Source organism: Eretmochelys imbricata, chromosome 1 (assembly GCF_965152235.1).
Source record: "Eretmochelys imbricata isolate rEreImb1 chromosome 1, rEreImb1.hap1, whole genome shotgun sequence".
NCBI classification, from domain to species: domain Eukaryota; kingdom Metazoa; phylum Chordata; order Testudines; family Cheloniidae; genus Eretmochelys; species Eretmochelys imbricata.
This window is the reverse complement of record NC_135572.1, coordinates 207,728,910-207,754,104: the sequence shown is the minus strand read 5'-3', so window position 1 is coordinate 207,754,104 and position 25,195 is coordinate 207,728,910. Positions and strand designations below refer to the sequence as shown.

General features: G+C 44.6%; 2 protein-coding genes across 2 annotated transcripts in view; both read left to right on the top strand.

Moving 5' to 3' along the window:
* Positions 1-19,409, top strand: part of METTL16 (methyltransferase 16, RNA N6-adenosine) — a 31,380-nt gene extending 11,971 nt beyond the window's left edge. Inside the window, exons 4-9 of the mRNA XM_077822950.1 lie at positions 1,364-1,479; positions 3,497-3,639; positions 6,700-6,769; positions 11,385-11,474; positions 14,250-14,423; positions 14,530-19,409. Of these exons, the coding sequence (XP_077679076.1) occupies positions 1,364-1,479; positions 3,497-3,639; positions 6,700-6,769; positions 11,385-11,474; positions 14,250-14,423; positions 14,530-15,147 (1,211 nt within the window). The 3' untranslated portion in view covers positions 15,148-19,409. The remainder of the gene's footprint in view (positions 1-1,363; positions 1,480-3,496; positions 3,640-6,699; positions 6,770-11,384; positions 11,475-14,249; positions 14,424-14,529) is intronic.
* A 2,850-nt stretch (positions 19,410-22,259) lies between these two features.
* The window catches only part of POLQ (DNA polymerase theta), a 124,302-nt gene continuing 121,366 nt past the window's right edge, over positions 22,260-25,195 (top strand). Inside the window, exon 1 of the mRNA XM_077807342.1 lies at positions 22,260-22,449. Within this exon, the coding sequence (XP_077663468.1) occupies positions 22,260-22,449 (190 nt within the window). The remainder of the gene's footprint in view (positions 22,450-25,195) is intronic.

Below are 25,195 nucleotides of genomic sequence, written 5' to 3'. Positions count from 1 at the left end.
TATTGAACCTCATCAGATTTCTTTTGGCCCAATCCTCCAATTTGTCTAGGTCCCTCTGTATCCTATCCCTGCCCTCCAGCGTATCTACCACTCCTTCTAGTTTAGTATCATCCGCAAATTTGCTGAGGGTGCAATCCACACCATCCTCCAGATCATTTATGAAGATATTGAACAAAACCGGCCCCAGGACCAACCCCTGGGGCACTCCACTTGACACCAGCTGCCAACTAGACATGGAGCCATTGATCACTACCCGTTGAGCCTCACAATCTAGCCAATTTTCTACCCACCTTATAGTGCATTCATCCAGCCCATACTCCTTTAACTTGCTGACAAGAATACTGTGGGAGACCATGTCAAAAGCTTTGCTAAAGTCAAGAAACAATACATCCACTGCTTTCCCTTCATCCACAGAACCAGTAATCTCATCATAGATGGCGATTTAGATTAGTCAGGCATGACCTTCCCTTGGTGAATCCATGCTGACTGTTCCTGATCACTTTCCTCTCATGTAAGTGCTTCAGGATTGATTCTCTGAGGACCTGCTCCATGATTTTTCCGGGGACTGAGGTAAGGCTGACTGGCCTGTAGTTCCCAGGATCCTCCTTTTTCCCTTTTTTAAAGATTGGCACTACATTAGCCTTTTTCCAGTCATCCGGGACTTCCCCCGTTCGCCACGAGTTTTCAAAGATAATGGCCAATGGCTCTGCAATCACAGCCGCCAATTCCTTTAGCACTCTCGGCTGCAACTAGTCCGGCCCCATGGACTTGTGCACGTCCAGCTTTTCTAAATAGTCCCTAACCACCTCTTTCTCCACAGAGGGCTGGCCATCTCTTCCCCATGTTGTGATGCCCAGCGCAGCAGTCTGGGAGCTGACCTTGTTAGTGAAGACAGAGGCAAAAAAAGCATTGAGTACATTAGCTTTTTCCACATCCTCTGTCACTAGGTTGCCTCCCTCATTCAGTAAGGGACCCACACTTTCCTTGGCTTTCTTCTTGTTGCCAATATACCTGAAGAAACCCTTCTTGTTACTCTTGACATCTCTTGCTAGCTGCAGCTCCATGGCTTTCTGAGGGGCCAAAATAAGATTTATAATGAAAATTCAATTTCAGCTGTAACTATGGAGCACCTGCTATTGCTCTGAAAATAACGCTTCTAATTCTATGATATTGGTTATAAGAAAAGCTGTTTATATGCGTTTTCTTTTGTTAGATGAATCCAAAGTTGGTTTGCAGTGTAGTATGTTGATAAATTGGTTGTATAATATGTTAATTATATTCTAAAGGAAGTGTTAAAAATACTTATGTAACACTAGAGTTAATTTTAATTCCTTATCAATAAATATCCTCCTTTTTCTGCTAGTGGTTAAAGTGCCACAGAAGACCCTTCTAATGGATGCACTAAAAGAGGAATCTGAGATCATTTATGATTTTTGCATGTGCAACCCTCCCTTTTTTGCCAACCAGTTGGAAGCCAAGGTACAGTATGTTGATTAGATTGACTGTTGTACTTACTTTTGCCCTTTTTAACAGGTGGGAGGGTAATGATACCTCAAGAGATTAAAGTGTTTGAAGGCTCACTGTGGAAAAACCTCATGTCTCTGGGTTTTATAAGCTGTCATTTCATATATGTATATCTGTATAATTTTTGATTATTTTTTAAAAAAGCAACATTGAAAAACCCACCCAAGTCAGCAATTTGTAAAAGATTAACTTAAATGAGTTTTGTTTTTTAATTCTGAAGTAGGAATTGGCCTGTGGCGTTCTTCCATTAGTTGTATTCAGATGGTCTCTCTCCAATAGATTTAGCACAGAGTAGGCAGTCACCATGGACCTGGTGCTAGTGTGCCTCCCGTAATGGTAGAACAAAGGAGCTTGTGGGCCTCAGTGACGCTAGTACAGGGGTGGGCAAACTACGGCCCGGGGGTCGCATCCAGCCCTTCAGACATTTTAATCCGGCCCTTGAGCTGGGTCCGGGGCTTGCCCTGCTCAAGTACTCCAGCTGGGGAGCAGGGCCGGGGGCTTGCCCCGTTCTGCACGTGCCGTGGCTCCCAGAAGCAGCGGCATGTCCCCCTTCTAGTGCCTATGCATAGGAGTAACCAGGGGCTCCACACACCACCCCCACCCCAACCTCACAGCTCCCATTGGCCTGGAACTGTGGCCAATAGTAGCTGCAGGGGAGGCACCTACGGATGGGGCGGTGCAGAGTTGCCTGGCCTCTCCTCTGTATAGGAGCCGGAGAGGGGACCTCCTGCTGCTGCTGCAGCTTCCGGAAGCTGCTTGAGGTAAGCACCGCCCGGAGTCTGCATCCCTGCCACCCTCCTGTGCCCCTGCCCCAGCCCTGATCCCCCTCCTGTCCTCCAAACCCCTTGGTCACAGCCCAGAGCACCCTCCTGCACCCCAGCCTGGAGCCCCCTCCCTCGCCCTGAACTCCTAATTTTTGACCCTACCCCAGAGCCCGCACCCACAGCCAGAGCCCTCATCCCTTCCCGCACCCAACCCCCAATTTCGTCAGCATTCATGGACTGCCATACAATTTCTATACTCAGATGTGGCCCTCTGGCCAAAAAGTTTGCCCACCCCTGTGCTAGTACGTCGATGTCATAGCACTCATTTTCCTATTGCGGTACCAGTCTGAGGCCTGGTCTGCACTGTCACTTAAGTTGATACAAGTTACGTTGCTCAGGGGAGTGAAGAAATCACCCCCCTGAGCGATGTAGCTTACCCTGACCTAACGCGGTGTCTACACCATGTTATATTGGCGGGAGAGCGTCTCTCCCCAACTTACGTTCTGCCTCTCAGGGAAGTGGAGTACTAAAGTCAACGGGAGCACTCTCCCATCTGCTTACTGTGTCTTCTCCAGACCCACTAAATTGATGCCGCTGCATCAATCGCAGTGGTACCTATTTAGCATGCCAATATAGACAAGCCCTGACTCTAGACTCAGTAAGAAACTTAGAATCTTGATCTCTATAGTGACAACTTCTGTATTTCTAAAAGCTGGGGAAGAAGTGGTGTTAGCTAAATAATTTTACATTTAAACATTGGGTTGTAACTTTCTGACATGACCATGTCCTACGGTGCTTTGGAACCAGATGTTTAATGTTACTCTTGTATAGCATCGATATATTGCTAACTCTTTGCTGTAGCTGTGACTATATAGATTTTGCTCTATTACCGTACCACCTAGGAGCTCAAGTTGAGGACCGAGACTCCATTGTGCTGAGTTCCCTACAAACACAGAACAAAAAGATGATTTCAGCCCCAAAGAGCTTATAATCTAAGTATAAAACCAGATACAATAGATGGATACAGACAGGGAGTAATAACCGTTACATTGTTAAGTTTAAAAATATGTTAGCATTTCCCCCATATAGGGATGGAGTGCAGTGTTGATAGTGTTACTACATGGCAGAGTGTGAGGGAGACAGCAGGGTTTAAGGAATTATACTGTTCATTAATGGTTTAAACTTCAAACACTTTCTTTCCTGTCCAGGGAGTAAATTCTCGAAATCCTCGACGGCCCCCTCCCAGCTCTGTGAACACTGGGGGCATCACAGAGATCATGGCTGAAGGGGGAGAACTAGAATTTGTCAAAAGAATTATCCACGATAGTCTGCAGCTTAAAAAAAGATTGCGGTAAGGACTGGGGTTGTTAAGGAAACTTCCCTCCTCCCTGCACTCTGCTGTGGGAATCACATGGAAGGGACTTTAACTGAGGGCCTTCTTGTTTTGGATGAAAATCCAATTGATGTGACAAAATCATCTTTTTTTTTTTTTTTTAATAACCATAGGTCAAGGAAGTCCACTAGCTCATTTGATACACATTTGTAATCTATCTCATGTCCAAGGAACAGAGTTAATACATAAAATTTGAGGAGAGGACAGCTGTTCTCCCCTTCAGATTCATAGATTTTTAAGGGCAGAAGGGACTATTATGACCATCTGGTATGACTTTGTACATAACATAGGCCAAGGAAGTTCACTCAGTGATTCTTGCATCTAGTCCTGCAACTTGCAGTTGAAGTAGAATATCTTTTAAAAAGAGACCCAGTCTTGATTTCAGGACACCATGGGAAGGAAGATTTCACATCTTGTGGTAGTCTGTCCTATGATTTAGCACCCTCACAATTAAAAACTTGCATCTGTTTTTTTTCCAGTTTGAATAATGCTGATTTTAAACTTCCAGCCATTGGATCATGTCACACCTTTGTCTTCTATGTTAAAAAGTCCTTTAGTATCAAATCTCCTCTTTGTGTCGGCAAATGATAGTCACTGCTAGACATTCTCTTTAACAAGCTAAATAGATGGAGGTCCTTTAGTTTCTCAGAGTAAGGCATTTTTCCAGACCATAAATTCTTGTAGTTCTTCTCTGAACTCTCCAATATTTTTTACTTCCTTTTCAAGTGTGGCAGCAGAATTGGGCATAGTATTCTAATGACTTCACCAGTGCCATATACAGAGGTAATATTGCCTTCCTTCTCCAGTCTGATATTCCCATTTATATACCTGGGGATCGAATTAGCTCTTATAGCCAGAATAATGCACTGGGAGCTCATGTTCAGGCAGCTAACTACCTTTTTCTAGAATACCTGCTTTGTAGGATACAGTCCTGAAAGTATGCTCCACAGTCTTTATTGCTTGTTTGGCTATATTAAAACATACTCATTTTGTAGTACTTCGAAAAAGAATGAAGAGTTGCCCAGTTTGCATTTTTGCAGACCTCTTCACAAGATGCTCACTTTTTACTGTCCAAGAAGTGGGAGTAGGTCTTGTAGAATGTACCCTTATTGGAAGGCTGATAACACTTCTCTTAAGATTCAAAAGTAGCTCAGACCAATAGGAGCTAGGTCTAAAGACTTCCAAAAAAAAATGTTCTTGTCATCAAAAGAAATTAAGAAAACGTTCAAGTTCTTGAGAGACTTTGACCTATCCAGGAGCAATTTTAACGGTGCTACAGCCATCTAGGCAGTGCCAACTTTCCTTTTTAGAATGAGAGCGCTTGGGACAGGTGATATGAAGGTGTCGTGCTTTAGCTGAGATGGTTGTAGTACCATGTTGTCAGGAAACAGATGATTCATTGATTGACAAGGCATTATACTCACTGATCCCTCTTGTAGAGATGAATGCCACAAGAAAGATCACTTTAGTAAGGGAAAACAAAGATTTAACAGCCATTGTCTGGTGGCTTCTGGTACCAAAGAGCTGGAGTTGGAGGACAGGTGTACCTCTGTTGGCCTAATTAGATGAAGGCATCTATCTTTAATGCCTTGTGTTTCCAAAATCTGGGAAAGTCATCCAACTTTGTTGCTGCTATTTAATATAATAAGTTGTTCTGGGGAGTCTCACGGCAGAAACATTGACTTAATGCTATGTTCCGGTCTTACTTTGCTAGAGACAACTCAACCAAATGGCCAGAATGTTGAGCTGCCCTTTACATAGGAGACTGAGACTTGCTGGCCAAAGGAAGAACTTGATAGCTTCTTTTTTCAACTAGAATATTACAGCTCTTGGAGACAAAGGCATAACATGATTCAGTGACTGGAAGCTGAATCTTAAAAAGTGCATGTTTTTTCCACTTCATGTTTCCCAACAGGGTAATGAACCAGTGGGTTGTGGTAGATACTTCTGCATTTTGAAGTCTTGGGGAAAGCTATCCGATCTTGATTTGCAGATGTGCTGTAGTTCAGCCAGAAGTTACTGGCCTTAATGCAAGAATTAATTAGCAAAATTCTCTGGCCTATTATGCAGGTGGTTAGACTACTAGTGGTGCCTTTTGGCCTTATTAAAAAAAAAATCTGTTAATCTTATTTTCAGTTGAATTCTGGTTTTATTAGATTCTTCACAATGCTGCATGAAAACTGGTTTTATTTATCTCTCATACTTCTACCCATGATCACTTTAAAGCCTTTTTATCTCTCAAAGAAGCTGCTTAAACTATGTAGAGTATTGCATTTCAGTAATTGAAAACTCTCTGGGTACAAAGTTTTAACAATGTACTTACAAATTATTTCATTGGGGCCCAACACCTCTCCTAAATTATTTTGTGCAAGTGCCCATAAAGGAATTTTGGGAAATTCTGCTGAAGAACACAGACTTTTGCCTTTGGAAGAGTCTGTGAGACCTGTATCCAAAGGAGATGGTGAGCTCCCAGAAGCAGGGTAATCTCTCTGCTCTCATCCTTCTGTTTGCCCACTGGTGAGATGTGGATTTAGAGAGCTGGAAACTGGGAGAATTAATACTTCTAGATTTCTAATAGGCAGAGATACCAGGGAGTGGGTCTGTTTTTTCAGGCAAAAGCTGTTGTTTTGCTTCTGTCATCTTCTCTTTACTTTCCTTGGAAAGTTAAAATTGAAAGTTTGAAACAAATTATTGTAAAGGGTACTATTTTCCAAAGCACTTTCCCATTTTTGAAAATGGGACAGAGTTGCTGAGAAACTTTTTTTTTAAAAATTTTACCCAAAATCTAATATTGAAAAAATCCAGGTGGATTTCTTTTCCAAGGAATTATTTCCTTGGTCTCCTAGTTTATCCACTTGCTCAAATCATATTGCTATTGTGGATTTGCCACTACTTTTAACTGGGGAGCATTTCCCCTCTTGTGATGCTCGAAGACCTCTGATGTGAACCCTTTGCAGTTAGTTGCCATTTTCAGTTGAACTGTTTCTAAAACCCCTTAATGTAAAATGTTGTCCACAGGTGGTACAGCTGCATGCTGGGAAAGAAATGCAGTTTAGCTCCATTAAAAGAGGAACTTCGAATCCAGGGGGTAAGTTTGTCTCCAAATACATTAGGGTTGCATATACTGCTTCCTGATACTGTGCATTTGTGTTGCCTGTTTTTGTCCCCTAAAAAGAGGTTTCTTACAAGTTACTGAACTGTAGTTCTTTGGAAGGTGCTTTTGTATTATGGAGGCGCTGGTAGCAACTCCAAAGTTGAGGTTAAGCAGAGTTTGAACTTAAAGCAGGGATTAAACCTCTTTTAAGAGAATGTAGTGCCTTCTCATATGTTTTCAGCACTGAATTTTTGAGAATTTGCAAGAGCTGTTCTTCCTCAGTTAATTTTTATGCTACAAATATATTGGCTCTAATTAATTCAATATGAGGACAGTACATATATCAAGAGTCCTCATTGGTAAGTTACTTAGTGTTCTGATAAGTCTAAAAATCATCGATTTGGCTCCTTGTGTTTTAAGGATCAGGTGTCTTACTCCTTCCACTCACAGCCGTGTCTCAGTGGGTTCCCTTAGAAGCAGGAGAGTCTGAGCAATGCTGTATATATTCAGTGGAAGTCACCACCACTTAAAACACAGGCATGCGGGAGGTAGGCAGCAATAGAATTTTCCCGAACAGTGAGATGTATAGCATTAAGTGCCACTAGCAAGGAGTAGATAGCAGAATTCACACCTGCAAAAAATGTTTCTGGCGGCTGTGATGGGTGCCACTTGGAACTCGAGTATCACTGAGCTCGCCTTTTCTGCCAGCTTGGGCTCCCTTACACTGTCCTGCTGAGCCAAACCCTCAAGCCTCTGGCACACACACAGGTAGGGGCACATACAGCTGCTGAAAGACACTGAGATCAGTTCTTCTTGGGAAAGCTCAGCTAAGGAACTGGCCAGCACTCAAGTGCACACCCCCTCTGAAGTGTAAACCCAAAATTGTATCGTCTTGCACTGCACTGAGAACTCCACAGCATAAGCTCATAAAATTTGCTCCCTCAATGTGGAGGAAGATATGCACAGCTTTTTGCCCCCCAGTTATGAATTCCACAAACTGGTTTTAGAGAAAACAAGAACAAGTTTATGAACTACAAAAGATAAATTTTTAAGTGATTATAAGGGTTAGCAAACAGATCAAAGCAGGTTACCTATCAAATGAAACAAACACTCAAACTAAGCTTAAGATACTAAAGAAGCCGCTTACAAATAGTAATTTCTCACCCTAAATGTTAATTTAGGCAGATTGCACAGATTCTTGAAGGCAAACTGCTCTTGCTTACAGCTTAAAATTCCAGGTATTTCTTTCACAGGCCAGACACCTTCCCAGCCTGGGTTCGGTCCTCTTCTCCCCACCCACCCCTTTTTTATTTCTTAGACGTTTCCAGTTGTCATCCTGGGGTAGATTCAGTGAAGAATGACCTTGATTATTTCCCTCCCCTGCCTTAAATAGGTTTTACATATGTCAGGAGTGCTTTGTTTTCCAGGGTGGTTCTCTTCTCCCCCTCCCCTCCCCCCCCCTCCCTTTTGGAAAAATACTGGTATTCTATCAGAGTCCAGTACCAGGTGACTTGATCACATGATCCTGCTGTGTCCAAGCAGTCATGGGTCAGAGGCTGTTTGTAGCATCCCTGGAAAGCTCCTCAGGAAGGTGGGAGATTAGCATATTCAAAGACCTGTTGTTCTGCCTAATGGTCTGTTGACTTGTCCCCAGCTAGCCAGCCAGACTGATTGCATTTTGTCTGGTGGGTGTTCCCCAGGTGCAAACACTTCTGTGGTACTGATGTATAGTCAATATTCCTAACTTTAGATTAAAAAAAAATACAGCATACAAATAGGATAATATTCAGTAAATCATAACTTTTTCAATGATACCTCACACGACCTAATTGTGTAAAATACATCTTAGTTATGCCATAATCATATCATGACAATATCTCTGAAGAATGTGTGTGGCAGGGGGTGGTGCCTTGTCACAGTGGCATCTTCTCCCAGGGTAGAATTTATTTAAATGGGTGTGTTGAGGGGAGATGAATGGAAAATCATGGAAGACATGACTTGTACTACATGCTAATAAATCCTTTAAAAGACTTGGAAATTATTTTCTAAAAATACATGGGCTGTTAAGGCTGGTTCTGACTGCAAAGATGCAGTGCACTAAAATAAGGGATCTGAAGAAGTGAGGTGCTTCAGATAGTCACATCTAATTCCTTTCCTATAACTCCATTATTTCAGTCTAATTTCATGCCTTCCACCCTCTATGCTTCACAGAAATGGCTTTCACCAAAGTCTCTAATGACCTCTTCCTGGTCAGATTTCAGACTCCATTGTCTCATCCTTGACCTGTTGGCTGCCTCTGACACTGCTGATCTTACTCTTCTCACAATCCTGCCCTCTCTGGGCTCTGTTCTTGGCTCCCTCTTTGTTTTTTACCTTTTTCTCTGGATAATCTCTTGCACAAATACAATTTTGAATGCCATATTGGGGGGGAGGGATAGCTCAGTGGTTTGAGCATTGACCTGCTAAACCCAGGGTTGTGAGTTCAATCCTTGAGGGGGCCATTTAGAGATCGGGGGCAAAAATTGGGGATTGGTCCTGCTTTGAGCAGGGGGTTGGACTAGATGACCTCCTGAGGTCCCTTCCAACCCTGATATTCTATGATTGGCAAATCTCTCTCGCGCTCTTTCCATATTGAAATCTCAGCCCATCTTTCTACATCTCCAGTTGATGGCTGGACATCCACAAGAAGCTTAACATCACCAGAATGGAATTCCTGGTCTTCCCTCAAACCCTCCCTCTCTCTGCTTCTGTATCACTAGGGATACCGTGACCATCCTCTCTGTGGCTCAAGCTTGTAATCTTGACTTCGTCTTTGACTCAGCCCTCTTTGGCTTATACTTCCAGGCTGTGTCTAAACCAGCGGTTCTCAAATTTTTGAATTGGTGACCCCTTTTATACAGCAAGCCTCTGAGTGTGACGCCCCCCCCCTTATAAATTTAAAAACACTTTTTTAATATATATTTAACCTTATTATAAATGCTGGAGGTGAAGTAATATTTGGGGTGGAAGCTGAGAGCTCGTGACCCCCTGTTTAAGAACCCTGGTCTAAATCATGTGTTTTCCTACACATCTCCAAATCTGACCCCTCCTTTGTGCCCACCCTGGCAAAACTCTTGTCCACGCTGTAATCTTCTCATGCCTTGACTACTGCAATTTCCTTTTCTTCTAGCCTTGACGCCTGCAGCCTCACTTCCCTGAAATCTGTTCAGATTGCTGCTGCTGAGATCATGTTGGCTCAACGCACTGTCACCCTGTGTTTAGTTCCTCCTGTGGCTTCCCCTATTCCACTGTATCAGACTCAAACTTCTCAAAGCCCTTCACAACCTAATTCTGCCCTATCTGACCTTTTATCTTACAGTAAGGTTCATACCCACCTTACCTCCATCGGTGATGCCAGCCCCTAAAACCCAGTTCTCTACTCTGATAAGCGCTTATGTGGGAAGTGGGAAATGTGCTCAGTCAGAATCCATCAGAATTCATCTATTCAGAACTCACCTCTTCTGTAATGTTTGCAGGAAAGTACAACCAGATAGTGGCTGGACAGGTGACAAACTGTGATTACTGCTTTTCATTGGTTAAAAATTGTGCATATTCTCTCTCTTATCTTGTTTCCTTCATTCCACCCTTGCCCACGTCTCATCCACCTGTTTGTTTTGTCTCTTTAGCTTTGTAAACTTTTTGGGAAAGACACTGTCACTTGCATCTCTGCCCTGGCCTGGTTGGCCTCTAGGTGTTACAGGAATGCAAATAAAAATAAGACCACTTCTGTGAAGAGCTTATTATCTGAGAGAAGAAGAGTATGCAATACTAGGGTTTTTTCCTTTCTCTTACTTAGAATTAAATACAAACAATTAAAAATATGTTTAAATTCACTATGTTCATACACAAGCTTGAATCAGATTCCACCCTGTTTTTAATGCTTTTGGTAGAAAACTAACCCTTATCATTCACCTCCATGAGCTCATGCTCATGCTTTCTACTCCCAGTTATTTCACTGAGTCTCTCAGGCTAGAGTTATTGCCTTTCTGTTCCCAAGCACTCAGCCCCATGGTATGAAACAAGTACTGGAGGGTTTGTCTTGCTGATCTCCTTAAATGCAAGGGTACATGTGTGTACATGGGATATTCCTTCTCCTTCACCAGGGAAGCCTGAGTTCTTTTATAGGCCACCTACAGGCGAGGAGATGGTGGGGTCTCCTACCTTGTGTGGTAGAGGGTGGAAGAGGTTGCTACCATAGCTACCTCATAGGGATATTGCAGTATTCCCATTTTGCAGAAGTGGAGGACAGTGGTTTGCCCAAGACAATACAGTATGTCAGAGGCAGAGCTGGAATTAGAATTTGGGCTCTCCCTAGTCTACCCTGTTCGCATTCTGTTATACCATGGTGCCTAAAGTGCGTTGAATTCTTAGGGATTAAAGGTGGATTTAAATTGCCTATTTTACTCTTGGTAAAGCTCTTTGTGATAAATTTCACTTCGACGTTGTTGGTTCAAAACCTTAATTTTATAACATATCTGAAGTTAGACTAATACGTGTGTAAAACGAATGACACTTCATTAACAAGAGATGAAAGTTAATGACTGCCTGACCAAGTTTCTCCTTCACATAGGTTCCTAAAGTTACCCACACTGAATTCTGTCAAGGCCGTACCATGAGGTGGGCTCTGGCGTGGAGTTTCTATGATGATGTCAGAGTGCCTGTAAGTGCCTTTGTTTTTGGTTTGTTTTTCATGGTCATCTACACTTTATTTGGGGGTGGGTTTAACAAGTATCTGCTCTACAACACAACTATCCCCCTTCAGCCTAGAGTATAGGGTACAATTGTTGTCTGAGCTGCATTTCCTGTATGGCAGTACAAACCTGCAACATAGCCAGTTAGAACCTTGTTCTGGCGCCCCTCCCCCCATCCATCCGTTACATGTCACTTGATGTTTGTATCAAACCCAAAACATACCTTTAGATAGGCTTGGCAGAATTAGATTTTTATCAGTAAATGTCGATAAACTTGAGCATTGGCCTGCTAAACCCAGGGTTGTGAGTTCAATCCTTGAGGGGGCTGTTAAGTTGATCTGGGGCAAAAAATGGGGATTGCTCCTGCTTTGAGCAGGGGGTTGGACTAGATGATCTCCTGAGGTCTCTTCCAACCCTGATATTCTGTGATTTCACTGTATACGCACAAACTGATGAAAAAATATTTTGATGATCAAAATTTACGGATAGGCAAAGTAAGAAAAATACTGCTTGAAAAAATAGTAGTTTGGTTTAAGGATATTTATTTGATATATTTTGACACGTTTGTTACAGTTCAGGTCCAGCAAGGGCACCCACACTCAGGCCTTCAGCTCCCCAGGTGTTGCCTTTCCTGGTTGAAGAAACGCATCCCCTCTCCTTTCTAACTGGGGCATTTCCAGACTTCACAGTTCCCTGCCTACGCTGTTATCTGCAGCAGAGACTGGTTGCCTGACAAGATCCTGCTTCCATTCTCTTTAGAGACAGTTAACGGGTGCAATTGCTACAGTAAAAAGCACTTCCAATGCAAGCTTATTTGATAAGGTAAAAAGCATTACAGAGAAAACACATTTAAAAACAAGAAAAGGACCCATGCACATGCTAATAAGCTTGCGAGAGTTAACCCCAACTCTAACATGGATTCTGACCAGAGCAGTCCTTCAAATCCCCTATCCAAGGGGGATATCTTGTGGTTACCAGTTCATCACAAGCCAGTATTATGAGGCCTCAGGAGGCCCAGTCCTTCCAACCGTACCCTAAGGATTGCGGCTCTCTGTGGACCAGGGTTCCTGTCCATTTGCTGGATCAGGAAGAAGGTCATGAGCCAATTTAAAACCAAGCTATTTATCCAGAAACCTTTTCTTTGTCTGGACTTGAAGAATCCAGTTTGAGCTACAGTGGAACCTCAGTTACGAACACCTCGGGAATGGAAGTTGTTTGTAACTCTAAACAAAGCGTTATGGTGGTTCTTTCAAAAGTTTACAACTGAACGTTGACTTAATACAGCTTTGAAACTTTACTATGGAAAGAAAATGCTGCTTCCCCTTCGTTGTTTTAGTAGTTTACGTTTAACACAACGTTTTTTCTTTGTGTCTGCTGCCGCCTATTGCGTACTTCCGATTCCAAATGAGGTGTGTGGTTGACTGGTCAGTTCATAACTCTGGTGTTCGACTGTAGTATATGTGCACCTTTCCAGGGAGGTGGCTTCTCTGGGGATGTTACAACCTGAGTGAATTTGCCTAGTTACTCCCTACTGTTTTTCTATTTACCTGTCCCATGGAAATACATACAATGTCACATTAATACACACAATTTACACCAAAGGTATTAACCCTAATTCAGTAGGGTTTAACTTGTTTCCATAAAGCTTGTTCAGAGTATTCCAGGATATTGTCAGTCTCACATTGGTGAAGTTTGTTTTTTCTTATGGTCATAAAGCTTTAACGTTTTGAGTCTCAATGTCTGTCATTAATAATTGTCTGACCTTACCATAATTTTCCGTGCCTCTGAAAATTTAAATGGATAAAAATTAAAAAAGCTTAAAAATAAACATCAATATCTGTCAAATTTATATTAAAAAAAAAAATTAATTCTGCCAAGCCTCTCTATAGAGAACTCAAGTCAGCAAGGCCTTCTGATGGGCTTAATGTGAGTTGCAGATTCCCTGAAAATCAGGCCACTTCCACTTCAGTGCTTAAATAAGAATTTAGCTGCAAAAAGTTACCCCCTTATGAACATTTGAAAATATCCAGGTCTTTACACTCACTTATGTAAGTTGAACTGATGCTTGTTAATGTATCTATATTAAATCAAAGCCTGCTTCTCCTTTTTAGATTCATATGTATGTAGTTTTTGCACAGGTGTTTGTGGTAACTGATTTTGCAAGAGAGATGCAGTGATACACCTGTGTGTGATCAGAATCAAAATGTTAGTGGCTTCATATGTAGTACCAAGAGAAATACTTTTAATAATCTGAGAGATGGCAGCTGAAGGAAAGCATAATTGATTCTTTCTAATAACTTAAGGTAAAATTCACCCCTGTGCAGCAGGCCAGTACAAAGCATATGCACCTCTTAAATCCTACTTAAAACCTCTTCAGGGCTTAAGTGATACACAGGCCATGAGAGTGAATGTACATGGTATTACAGTAGAACCCCGTTCTAGCCAGTTTAATTGGCATGCGAGCCAGCTCAGATAATCAAAACTCTGGGTAAACCTGGGAATTGGAAAATGCCGTGCTGCAGTGCCATCTAGCGGCCACAGGAGAGATCACCACCTTCTGGCCTGGAGTCCTGGTTGTTCAGTAAATGTGGAGAGTCAGTTAAGGGAGGATCGGATAAACAGGGTTCTACTATACTGACATTGGTATGATGCAGACTCTGTGTCCTGGGTGTTAAAACCGTCCCATTAGTATTGCACACTTCCAGTATTTGTTTGTAATTCGTTTGTTTTGTTGCTTTTTTCAGTCTCCTCCCTCTAAAAGAAGGAAGTTAGAAAAGCCCCGGAAGCCAATTACATTTATAGTGTTGGCATCCACAATCAAAGAGTTATCCATCAAGGCTTCAGCTATGGGCTGGGATGCTGTTGAAGGCATAGCGGTGGTTACAAAGTGGATAGAAAAAATACTGACTGATCTGAAGGTACAGTATTAAGCATTACCTGTTAGAACAACATCCTGCTTTCGGTCATAAATGTAAACTTTAAAAAAAAGTAGTGATTATGAAGTTCTGCTGTTCTCTACAATAGGTTCAGCATAAGTATGTTCCCTGTGGAGAAGATGAAGTTAGTCTGTTTCTAACAGCAATTGAAAACTCTTGGGTTCATTTAAGAAGAAAGAAACGAGAAAGAGTAAGGCAGCTACGAGAACTTCCTCGAGCTTCTGAAGATATTCTGCAAGCAGTGGAAGAGAAGAACAGCCAGAAAGACTCAAAAAACAACCCAGAGTGTGAACAAAACAAGACAGAAAACTTCGAAATGGGATCAGTGATGCTTGATGAGGATGTCAGCTCAGCCAAGAGTGACAGGCAAAGGGAAGATTCCCCTGCAAAAGAAGAAAACAATGAGGAACGCATGGAAGAGGAGGACATAGAAACAAAGCAAGCAAAGACATTAGTTGCTGAAGACTCCAGTGATGCAAAGGAGGAGCCTGATGCTTCAGAGGATGCTGGCAATGTAACAATGGAAAAAGGACAAAGTCCCAAAGGAACTAGTGGACACTTTCTTTTTAAGTGTTTAATAAATGTGAAGAAAGAAGGGGATGATGCATTAGCAGAGATGCACTGGGTTGAAGGACAGAACAGAGATTTAATGAACCAACTGTGCACCTACTTACGAAATCAAATTTTTCGACTGGTTGCTAGTTAGCCCTTTATTCAGAATATGGTAGAAATAAGTCAGTTCTGGATTTTTTTGTAATCTTTTTAATAGACTAAGAGAAATTTTGTGCTAGCAAGGTTTTTTTAAGATGAAATGACCAAAATTTGAGATGAAAATCAACTTTATTTTTAAACAGCCTTTTTTAAGTACAAGGAATCCTAAGTATATAATGATGAGGGGTAGGAGAAACAGTGCTGAAATAGCACTTCAGTGTTCTAGCTGTAAAATTGCATGATAAACGGAAACCTATTTTAGCAGTAGCTCTGTGGTTGGTTTCATATGGAAACATTACAGCTGATTTCTGATCTGACTTGGTGGAAATGCAGTTCTGTTTGCAGAATAGAAATCTTCACTACAATATTACATTTTTACATCATTATTATTGCAGGAATATACAGGTTTTTTTCAGCCCTTACTCTCTCAGATTAGCCTGCAACTCTGTGTATTGTCCTTTGCAGCCAGGAATCTTCCTTGAAGGGATGGCACTTGCCACCCTCATCCATCTCCCTTCCCTATGCATTTGGCCTCAGCTGAGCAACATCTTGATAACAGGTGGCAGTTCTTTAAATGACAGCTCATAAAAGCACAGAATAATATGGGAGAGCTGGGTAGCTTTAGAGATGATCATGAATCTTGAGTTTTTGTTAATGGGCTATATTAGATGTCACTATTTAACACACCAGGATTTGCATGGATTTTCTGCTTTTTAAAAGTTTAAAAATGAAAAATGATTTGTGCTCCTCCTGCAACATACCAATTAAGAAAAATCTAACCGTGGCACACATTGTTTTAGACCATGTCTCCCCATTGCATTTCCTACCCTGATACAGGAGATGAAATGCAGTGTGGTGGTTTCAAGCAGTTATTCCTGAAAGATTGGGCTTCACTTCAAACTTAAATTTCTTTGAAGTATTGAAGGAGGGTGGGGGGAGAGAGAGAGAGAGAATTAGAGTATGTCTCTCATCTCCATGGACCAGAAAAACTCATCACAGGGGATATAAGGATGGATAGGAAAACACGTTAATTTGATGAACAGTGAAGGTGGGATGGGGACAGAATTCAGCTGTAGAACTCACAGAATTTGGGGTACCAGCTGCTGAGGTCTTATGCTTTTCACATGCTTCAGGGCCCTGTCCCCGCTCTGGTTGGAGCTGTATTACCAGGGTTTCCTTGGCCACTGCTGTACCTGGAATCTATTTCCCTCAAGGGCACACAGTAGGGATTCTGCATCAGGCTGCATTAATCTTCTGGTGGTTTTCACACAGAGTTGGTGGAGTAATTATGGGCATTGCTATCCCCATCCACCATCCAGCCTCCCAAGGGCTGAGCTTGTCCATGCAGAAGTACTCCACGGGGTGTGGAGAGGACTGATGCTCTCTCTGGAAATGGCAAGATCTGTTAGTGGAGGGTTTTGAAGTGGCCCAGTGACCGAAAATGAGTTGTAACATTAAGTATGCATTATAGTAGTATGGGCCATAGATATAAAAGTGAAATCCACAATAGGGGAAAGATAGATACATTATTGATGTATTGCAGCAAATGCACCTGCTCATGCTGTAGGGATCACTCTGAATATGTGGTGTTCATCAAGGGTTCCAAGAAATTCAGTAGAAACTGTACATCTGTCTTTTGCACCACAGCAGGCCAGAGAAGCAAGATATGCTATATAAGTCCTGTCCTTAATCTTTGAGCCTCTGGAAAACAGTTACACAGTAGTGGATTTGATATCATAAAATCGTTCTGGTACTTTGTTTTTATTAAATTATTTTATTTGCATCAGATTTTAACCCAACTGAGGTGATGTAATCTGACCTGGACCATTATCTTTTAAAAGAATGCACTAAATATTGGCAAATTGCCTGAAAATGTCATTCCCTGGAAGTTTCAAATACAGCAAGTAAAATTAATACTATGTTTGTTTACCATAAAAGTAAAAAATGAAGAGAAAATGTTTGTATGGAAGAGACTCTAAAATATTTATGCCTTTGACTTAATGGATTCAATTTTGAGTTAGAAAGATCAATGTTTTTTCTGTATAGCAGTGAAGAAAAATACTTGAGAGAATTTTAGATTTGTTTTCATGTTTCATTAACCAACAGCTGTCATGCTAGTTAACTATTTTATCACAGATAATAGGCAGTGATTTATATTTGATTAGGAAAATTATATATATATTAAGCCCTTAAAGTGGGTTATTGATTGCACAGCCCAGTGGTTCTCAAACTATGGTTTGTAGCCTGCTAATTTTGCACAGAGCTGCTTCTGTGATAAGGGAGAACATCTTGAAGCAGTGATACTTTACGCTAACTAGTTTAATCAAACTTAAGAGTTTTGAGAGGTTCTTTTGGACACCTCAACTACTGTATATACTCGTTCATAAGCTGAATTTTTTTTAGTAAAAAAGGGAAGCATCAGAGAAGGGGGGTCGGCTTATGAACGGCTATAGAGAGGGAGAGGTGGGACACAGCCCCTCCCCCCAACAGAGGGCGCAAGGAGAGGCAGCATAGCCTGCAGATCCAGAAGGGAAGAGGTGCGGCCAGGGTGTCTCTGCTTCTGGCCACGCTGCTCTCCCCCCAACCAGCTGCTTCGGGGCTGGCAAGCTGCCGCTGTGCTGCTAGGCCCCGCCCACGAGAGCAGGCTGCAGCCCCCTGGCCCAGCTTGCTGGAATATGTGGCCGCACTGCCCAGCCTGCTGGAGCTGCTCCAGCCAGGCCAGAGACATCCTCCCCAGATAAAGTGGGAATTATAGGGTCGGCTTATGAATGGGTCATAAAAATTCTCCATTTTTACTTATCCATCTTGGGGGGATCAGCTTATAAACGAACTGGCTTATGATCGAGTATATATGGAACTTAAAATATCGAAGTCCCACAGAAACCAAAGCCCTCTGTATCATGTTTGGCTGTTCCATGGGCTTCTGACACGTGGTTTTTTAGTGTAAATTTAGAAAGTATGGTCTTTTGGAAATGTAATTAAAAATCAGAGGGCAATGTTAGCTCTAGGAAAGAGAGATTTGGCAGCAGCTGTTCTGTGTGGTGGCTTCCTTTGAAAACCAGCAGAAACAGTCACACAATGAGCAAGAGTTGATCTTTATCATAGGAACAGTGCTGACTCCTGTTCCTCAGAGGGCAAAGTGTAGCACACCTATGGTTGAGGTGGTCAGTGGCTCCCTGAGGGAAGCTATGCTGCCAGATAGGAAAGAGGTCCTACAGAGGAGAGGCAGACAGCTTCCATCTCCAGCAGATACTTGGAATTTGGATGGTTTGGTGCCCATGTTCCCTGTGTTACTCAGTATCCCCTTACTCTTTGAAGAGAGCATTTGTTGGGAGGGCTGCAAGTTGACCTAGACATGTAAGTTACTCATTCTGCACATTTGCTGAATCCAAACCAATGAATCATGCTGCTTTACAAGTGTACCTCCATTTTCCATCCCCTTTCCGCAGAATACATAACCTACACTGTTGCTGAATTGAGCCCAGAGGTTATGTATGACCTGTCCACTTGTGTAATATATCAAAACTTACATATAGCAAACTTTTTGTTCTGAGGGTTAATTGGACTGTGATTAATATGGTTTATTGTATCTTACATTATTATGGTTTCTGTTCTGTCCTTTGTTGATACACACTTATTTTTGGAGCTGCTTTAAAAAAACCCAACTCTTCTACTTAAAAGAATAAGAAACAACATGTTAACAGGGATGCTAATCACATTTTTTAGTGGTGGAAATAAATCTCTGGAATTAGCAGGAAGTGTACAGGTAGAAAAATGAGAAGCTATTCATGGAATGTTTTAACATGCTTAGACTCCATGCTTGGAAAGTCAAAATGCATCAGAAGGTAGATACTTGGAGAGGGTTACTCTCCTTGCAGATGGATAGGTTAACCTTTTAACTGCTGCTGAATGTACCAGGAACATCAACATGCATCTCCATGAAAATCTTAATGGAGGACCTGCTCTTTCTTGTCTTTGTCGTAGATTCTGTAAGGAAACCTGACTAGATGAATCAGGGAGAACACATTAAGAGGCATAGGGTAAGGTAAGATGGAGCAGGGAAAAGAATGAAAGAGGGGAAAAAACAAAACAAGGGCTCTTCCAGTCATAACATGTGGAAGTGAAAGGACTCTATTTAGATGCCACATTTTGTTAACTGAGTGCTTCTAAAAGGTGCCATTTTGGCAGACACGGAGACTATAGTTGCCTATTCATCTACATAAGGGATAAAGTAACAATACAAGCTTCTGAACACTGCATTGTTGTGTGTTTCTGACCTGGAGTGGCTGCGTGTTCCTGGGCGTTCTTGGGCGTCTGGGTGAGGAGGATATGGAACTTGGGGAGGAGGGCAGGCGGTTATACAGTGGATGCGGTGGCGGTCTGTGCTCTTGTTGCCTTTCCTGCAGCTCCACCGGATGCCTGATCATGTCAGTTTGCTTCCCCCCTTAGCATCACCTCCTGTGTCTTCTGATCATGCTCACTGAATGCTTTCCTGGCCTCTCTGCCCCCTGAAAGGGCACAGCTGAATGCATGGAGGCAATCAGTGAGGGAAGCCTACATGAGCTCGGAAAACATGTCATGAGTGCGTTTTTTTTCACTACCTAATGTGCGATAACCTCAGGGACGGAGATAATAGGGGGAGCATAGAAACATTTGCACCTGCATGCGGAATAAAAAGGGAAAGTAAAATTTAAGATGATACATTTCTGAGCCCAAAAAGGAGACTCTTTCACAGTGAATCAAGCAATTCATAGCAGACAGGCCCTGTGCTTTAGGTACAAGGTTGCATTTTGACTTTTTTATTGAGTGCCTACCGGTATGGTGACATATCATAGGCGGCTGGGCAACAGAATGCAGTTTCCAGGCAGCCATGGTAAGCCAAAGGGTAGGTGGGGTTGGCTTCTTCCACCTTCATAACAGGGGAATGTTTTCAAACTGCAGCACCCTCCTTTCCCATAGCAAGCAATGTCAGTTGTGTTTGCCATTTAAAAGGAGGGGGTGTGGTTTTGGGGTGGATGTGTAGCACCATGTGGCTATTCTCTGGGATGATCCCTTCACCCATCCCCCCACGGTGTAGCTATTCTCAGGGATGATCCTTTTTAGCCAAGTGCAAACAGCCCAGCATGAATTGGGTCCTTTTACTGTTCCCTTACAAAAATTCCCCTATTTCAATCAGGTGTCCATGAATGATATCACTCTCCTGAGGCTAACACAGAAAGATAAAGACCGAATGTTGCTTGAATGCGACCAAAACCCAGGACCATTCGCTGCCATGCTTTGTGCTGCAATGTTTCCAGACAACTTGCTACTGGCTTGACGTGGTAAAGTGTCCTACTCTGGAGGACAAAATAAGGCACGCCTCCCCAGAAACCTTCTTCAGAAGCTTTCAGAGTACCTCCAGGAGAGCTTCATGGAGATGTTCCTGGAGGATTTCCGCTCCACCCCCAGACATGTTAACAGACTTTTCCAGTAGCTGTACTGGCTGTAAAGGCATCCCAATTCTTCTGGGCAAATCAAACAAACACAAATAGTTTTAACCCCTGTACTGCAGTTACAAATGTGCACTTACCAGAGCTGCCTTCTCTGGCTCCAGAGTCCGGGATCCTACCTTGGGAGGTATTGGCTACAGGGTGATGAAAAGGTCCTGGCTGCTGGGGAGAACGGATTCACAGTTTTCCTGCTCTGCATTCTCGTCCTCCTCCTCCACCAAATCCTCTTCCCTGTTGCGTGAGACTCCCCCCTTGCAGGTGTCCATGGACAGTGGTGGGATACTGGTAGTGTCCTCCCTAGAATGGCATGCAGCTGATCATAGAAGCAGCATGTATGGGGCTTTGACCCAGAGCAACCGTTTGCCTCCTTTGTTGGTAGGCTTCCCTGAACTCCTTAAATGCTGTGTGTCCCTGTTGTTTCCTCTGTCCACCATGCCCAGTGCGATTTTGGCATATATATTATCATTTCTTCTTTTTGATTGGAGTTCAGCCTGTACAGATTCTTCTCCCTATACAGCAATCAGATCCAGTGTCTCCTATTCGGTCCACGTTGGAGCTCGTTTGTGATTCTGGGACTGCATGGTCATCTGTGCTGCTGAGCTCACCACACTGACCAAACAGGAAATGAAATTCAAAAGTTCCTGGGGCTTTTCCTGTATACCTGGCTAGTGCATCAGAGTTAAAAGTGCTGTCCAGAGCGGTCACAAAAAGAAGGAGGGATACTTGTGGCCTGATTTTCAGAAGGGGTGAATGTGCACAGCTGAGCCTGAAATCAATGGGAGTTGAGTGCTCAGAACGTCCGGAAGATGTGATCCCAGGTTTCTCAGGTCCTGAGGGTGACGGAGGGAACAACGAACAGCAAGGGCCCACCCTTGCAAATTTTGCCTGCTTCTACCCTCCTGAGGGGGAGTGCTTAGGTGCTGAAGTGTTGCAGTTGTAAGGTACCAGCTGGGGCTGTGGGAGGTGGTGTGTTCTGGTCCTTGCTAGTGCTTGTTTCGTGTGAAAATAAAAAGCATTGGTACTGCCAGCTGCATTGTGTCAGGAATTTCCAACGCCTAAAACCCAGCTCGCAGCTTCTGCAATGCAAGCCCTGGATGCTTGATCCCCCCATGGTCCCTTCTAGCCTTGGACTCTGGGCATCCTGGTGTGGGGCTGTTGACTTACTCCCTATTATTGAGGGGAACGTGAGCAGGGAGCAAGGGGAGCCCGCGGCTCCTATCAGCCGCATTGGAGGGGAACCAAGGCCGTATGCGCGCTGGGCACGGTGCGGCTGAAGTCACCGGGGAGCGGCTCCCCCGCCTGGCTGCTGGGCGCTGGCAGCCTGACCCGCAGAGCGGGAGGCGCAGTGGGGGCTGCTATCAGGGTCTCTGCTCTCGGGGCAGCGCTGTCATTAGCCTGGACGCTGCGGCCGGGCCGACGCCGGCCCAACCTCCCGTGCGCTAGCGGGCGCAACCTGACCACAGGGGGGCGCTAACGAGCTGCGCTTTCCCCAGCGGGAGCCCCCCCTGGCTCCGTGGCCACGCTCTCTCCGATTGGCTGGCCGCGCGCCCTGGTTCCGTTAGCCGCCCGGCGATGGGGGGCGGGACGGTGCTCGGGGTTTGAATGGCTGGGCGGGAAGATGGCGGCGGTGCCTCCTTCCCGGGCTGGTAGTACCAGCCGGAGGCCGAGGCGGGGCGGCCTGGCCCGTTCCCCGCCCTCTCCCGGGGCCTGCAGCCAGTTCGGGTCCGCGGCCCCTGCCCGGCCCGTGCTGAGCCCCCCGCCCGGCCTGGAGCGCTCGCTGCGGGGCCGCAGCAGCCCGAGCCGCTCAGGTACCGCCCGGCGCGCCGGCTCCTGCAGCCGTGTGGGGGGTGGGTGTGTGACCGGTCCGGGCCCTGCCACCGCCGGTGGGGCGGCGGCTCCAGCCCTGCAGGGGGCTGGCCGGGGTCGCGGGAGCCCCCTGGCAGAGCTTCCGGTGGGGCCGGCTCCTGAGGCGTCTGGTCCCAGCCCGGCGGCAGAGCCGGGCGCGGCAGCACCTGCCGGGCAGCGCTCGAGAGGCGGGAGCCGGGCCCAGCGGCCAGGGCAGCCCTGTGATGTCTGCTGAGCCCACGGACGGTGCAGCGTTGGGAGAACAGGGCTGTTGGCTCCCAGCGCGCGGGACGGCCATGGGGGCCCAACCGTCAGCGTGTGTGTGTGTTGGAGGGGGGCAATGTCAAGAGGAATCAGAAATTCCCCTTCCCCCGCCCCCCCCCCCTTTCCGTACCAATTACTGGCTGAGAGGGAGATAAAATGCACGTGGCTTGTAAATTCTTATGGGGCGGGAGCAGTCTGTGTGGGTGTGTCCAGCGCCTAGCACAATGGGGCCTCTAGGTGCTAGCATAACACAATTAATGCATCGTACTATTTACATTCCTTGGGGTAGAAAACGAGGCTCATAAATGTGCATCCGATGAAGTGAGCTGTAGCTCACGAAAGCTTATGCTCAAATAAATTTGTTAGTCTCTAAGGTGCCACAAGTACTCCTTTTCTTTTTAATAAGGAGAGTAGAGCACATTGGCAAGGTGATTCATTTGGATGCAATAAGTTCCCTGTGGTCCTGATTGCAGCTCCCCGATATCTTCAAGCACACAGGCGTGTGGAGTGACTTTTGATTTAGTGTTTAATGCCCTGTGTCTTCATCCCTTTTCACAGCTCTTCTGTAAACACTGACACCTCTCAGACTCTGCTTGCAGACATTTACCACCTTATGTTTGATATAATGCTGTCCGATCCCACAAGGCAAGCAGGGTTGGGCTGGGTCAGTGTTTGGATGGGACACCCCCTATAAAATGATTCAATAAGTGACATTCCTGAGTCACTCGGTGCTAGCTGGTGTTGATAGAGGCTTGTACTGCGGGGTTAAAATTAGCGGTGTAGATGTTCAGGCTTGAGCTAGAGTCCAGGCTATGAGACCATCCTCCCTCACCAAGCTCCAGCCTGAGCCCGAACATCTACATTGGTATTTTTAGCTTTGCAATGCCAGCTCTGCGGTGTGAGTCTGAGTCAGTTGACCCAGGCTCTGAGGCTTGTTGATGTTTTTTTATTGTGTGTAGACGTACCCTATTTGCCCCTTGAAAGTCTTCACTCTGTTGTGTGGTGCTGCTGCCTTTCATTCTTGAAGGGGCTGGGTTGATTCATCCCTTTGTATCCTTAGTTTCTGTGCTCTGGGATCTTTGAATCTGAAAACTGCTCTTTAAAGCTGTAGACACAGCCTTTTGTATTTGGGGGGTAGGGAGTGAACCTCTCACCAGCGCTAGCTCAGGAAGGCAGGGTGTGCTAATGTGGGTTCTAAATTAGCTATAACAAGGCAGGGGGGAAAAAGAACCTGGGGCAGAATTGTGGTGAAAACTGAAGATTTCTGCTCAATGTGTAGCTGCACACACAAAAAAAGGAAACAATGTTAGGATGCATAAGAAATGAGATGGAAAATATAAGGAACGTTATAATGCAGGGGTGGGCAAACTTTTTGGCCTGAGGGCCACATCAGGGAATAGAAATTGTATGGCGGGCCACAAATGCTCACAAAATTGGGGTAGGAGTGTGGGAGGGGGTGCAGGCTCTGGGGTGGGGCTGGGAATTAGGAGTTTGGGGTGTAGGAGGGTGCTGTGGGCTGTGACAAAGGGGTTTGAAGGGTGGGAGATGGATCAGGGGTGCAGGCTCTGGCTGGGGGTGCAGGCTCTGGGGTGGGGGCTGGAGATGAGAGGTTTGGGATGCAGGAGGGTGCTCCGGGCTGGGATCAAGGGTTTGGAGAGTGGGAGGCGGATCAGGGCTGGGGCAGGGGGTTGGGGCGTGGGGAGAGGCTCAGGGGGTTCAGGCTCTGAGCGGCACTTATCTCAAGGGGCTCCCAGAAGCAGTGGCATGTCCCTTCTCCAGCTCCTACACAGAGGCAGTTCTGCACGCTGCCCTATCCACAGCTCCCACTGGAGCATGTGGGAGCCGGAGTGGGGCCATGCCGCCACTTCCGGGACTCCCAACCCTGTGCCCTGGCTGGAGCACTGGAGCAGGGCCGAGCCGCATGGTGTGGGCCCCGGACGGAGGGGGCTGTAGTTTGCCCACCCCTGTTACAGTGCTATTAATATCTTAATTGCCCTTAACTGGAACCTGTGTTCATATCAAATCACCTCATCTCAAAAAGCAGGTAGTTCAGAGATGGGCAAAGAAAATGGCTTGCGGTATAGAAAAGCTCTCATATGAAAAGAGAGTGAAAATATTTTAGGAGGCAAATAAAAAGGGAGGTGATAAAAGCATAGAAAATAATGAATGATATAGAATCGGTAGATCAGGAGTTTCTTGTGACCCTTTCTTGGTTTACAAGGATTTAGAGATATTCAAAGAAATTGAAACATGGTGAATTAAAAACTGATGGGAGGAAATACTACTCATACAATGTGCAATTAGCCTGTGGATCGTTGTGGCCAAGAGCTTTAGCAGAATTCAAGAGGGACTGGACATTTAAGTGGATGGCAAGAATATCCAGAATTAGAATAGTAAAAATGAAAAGAATAAGCAACATTTCTGAAAGGGATATAAACTCTCATG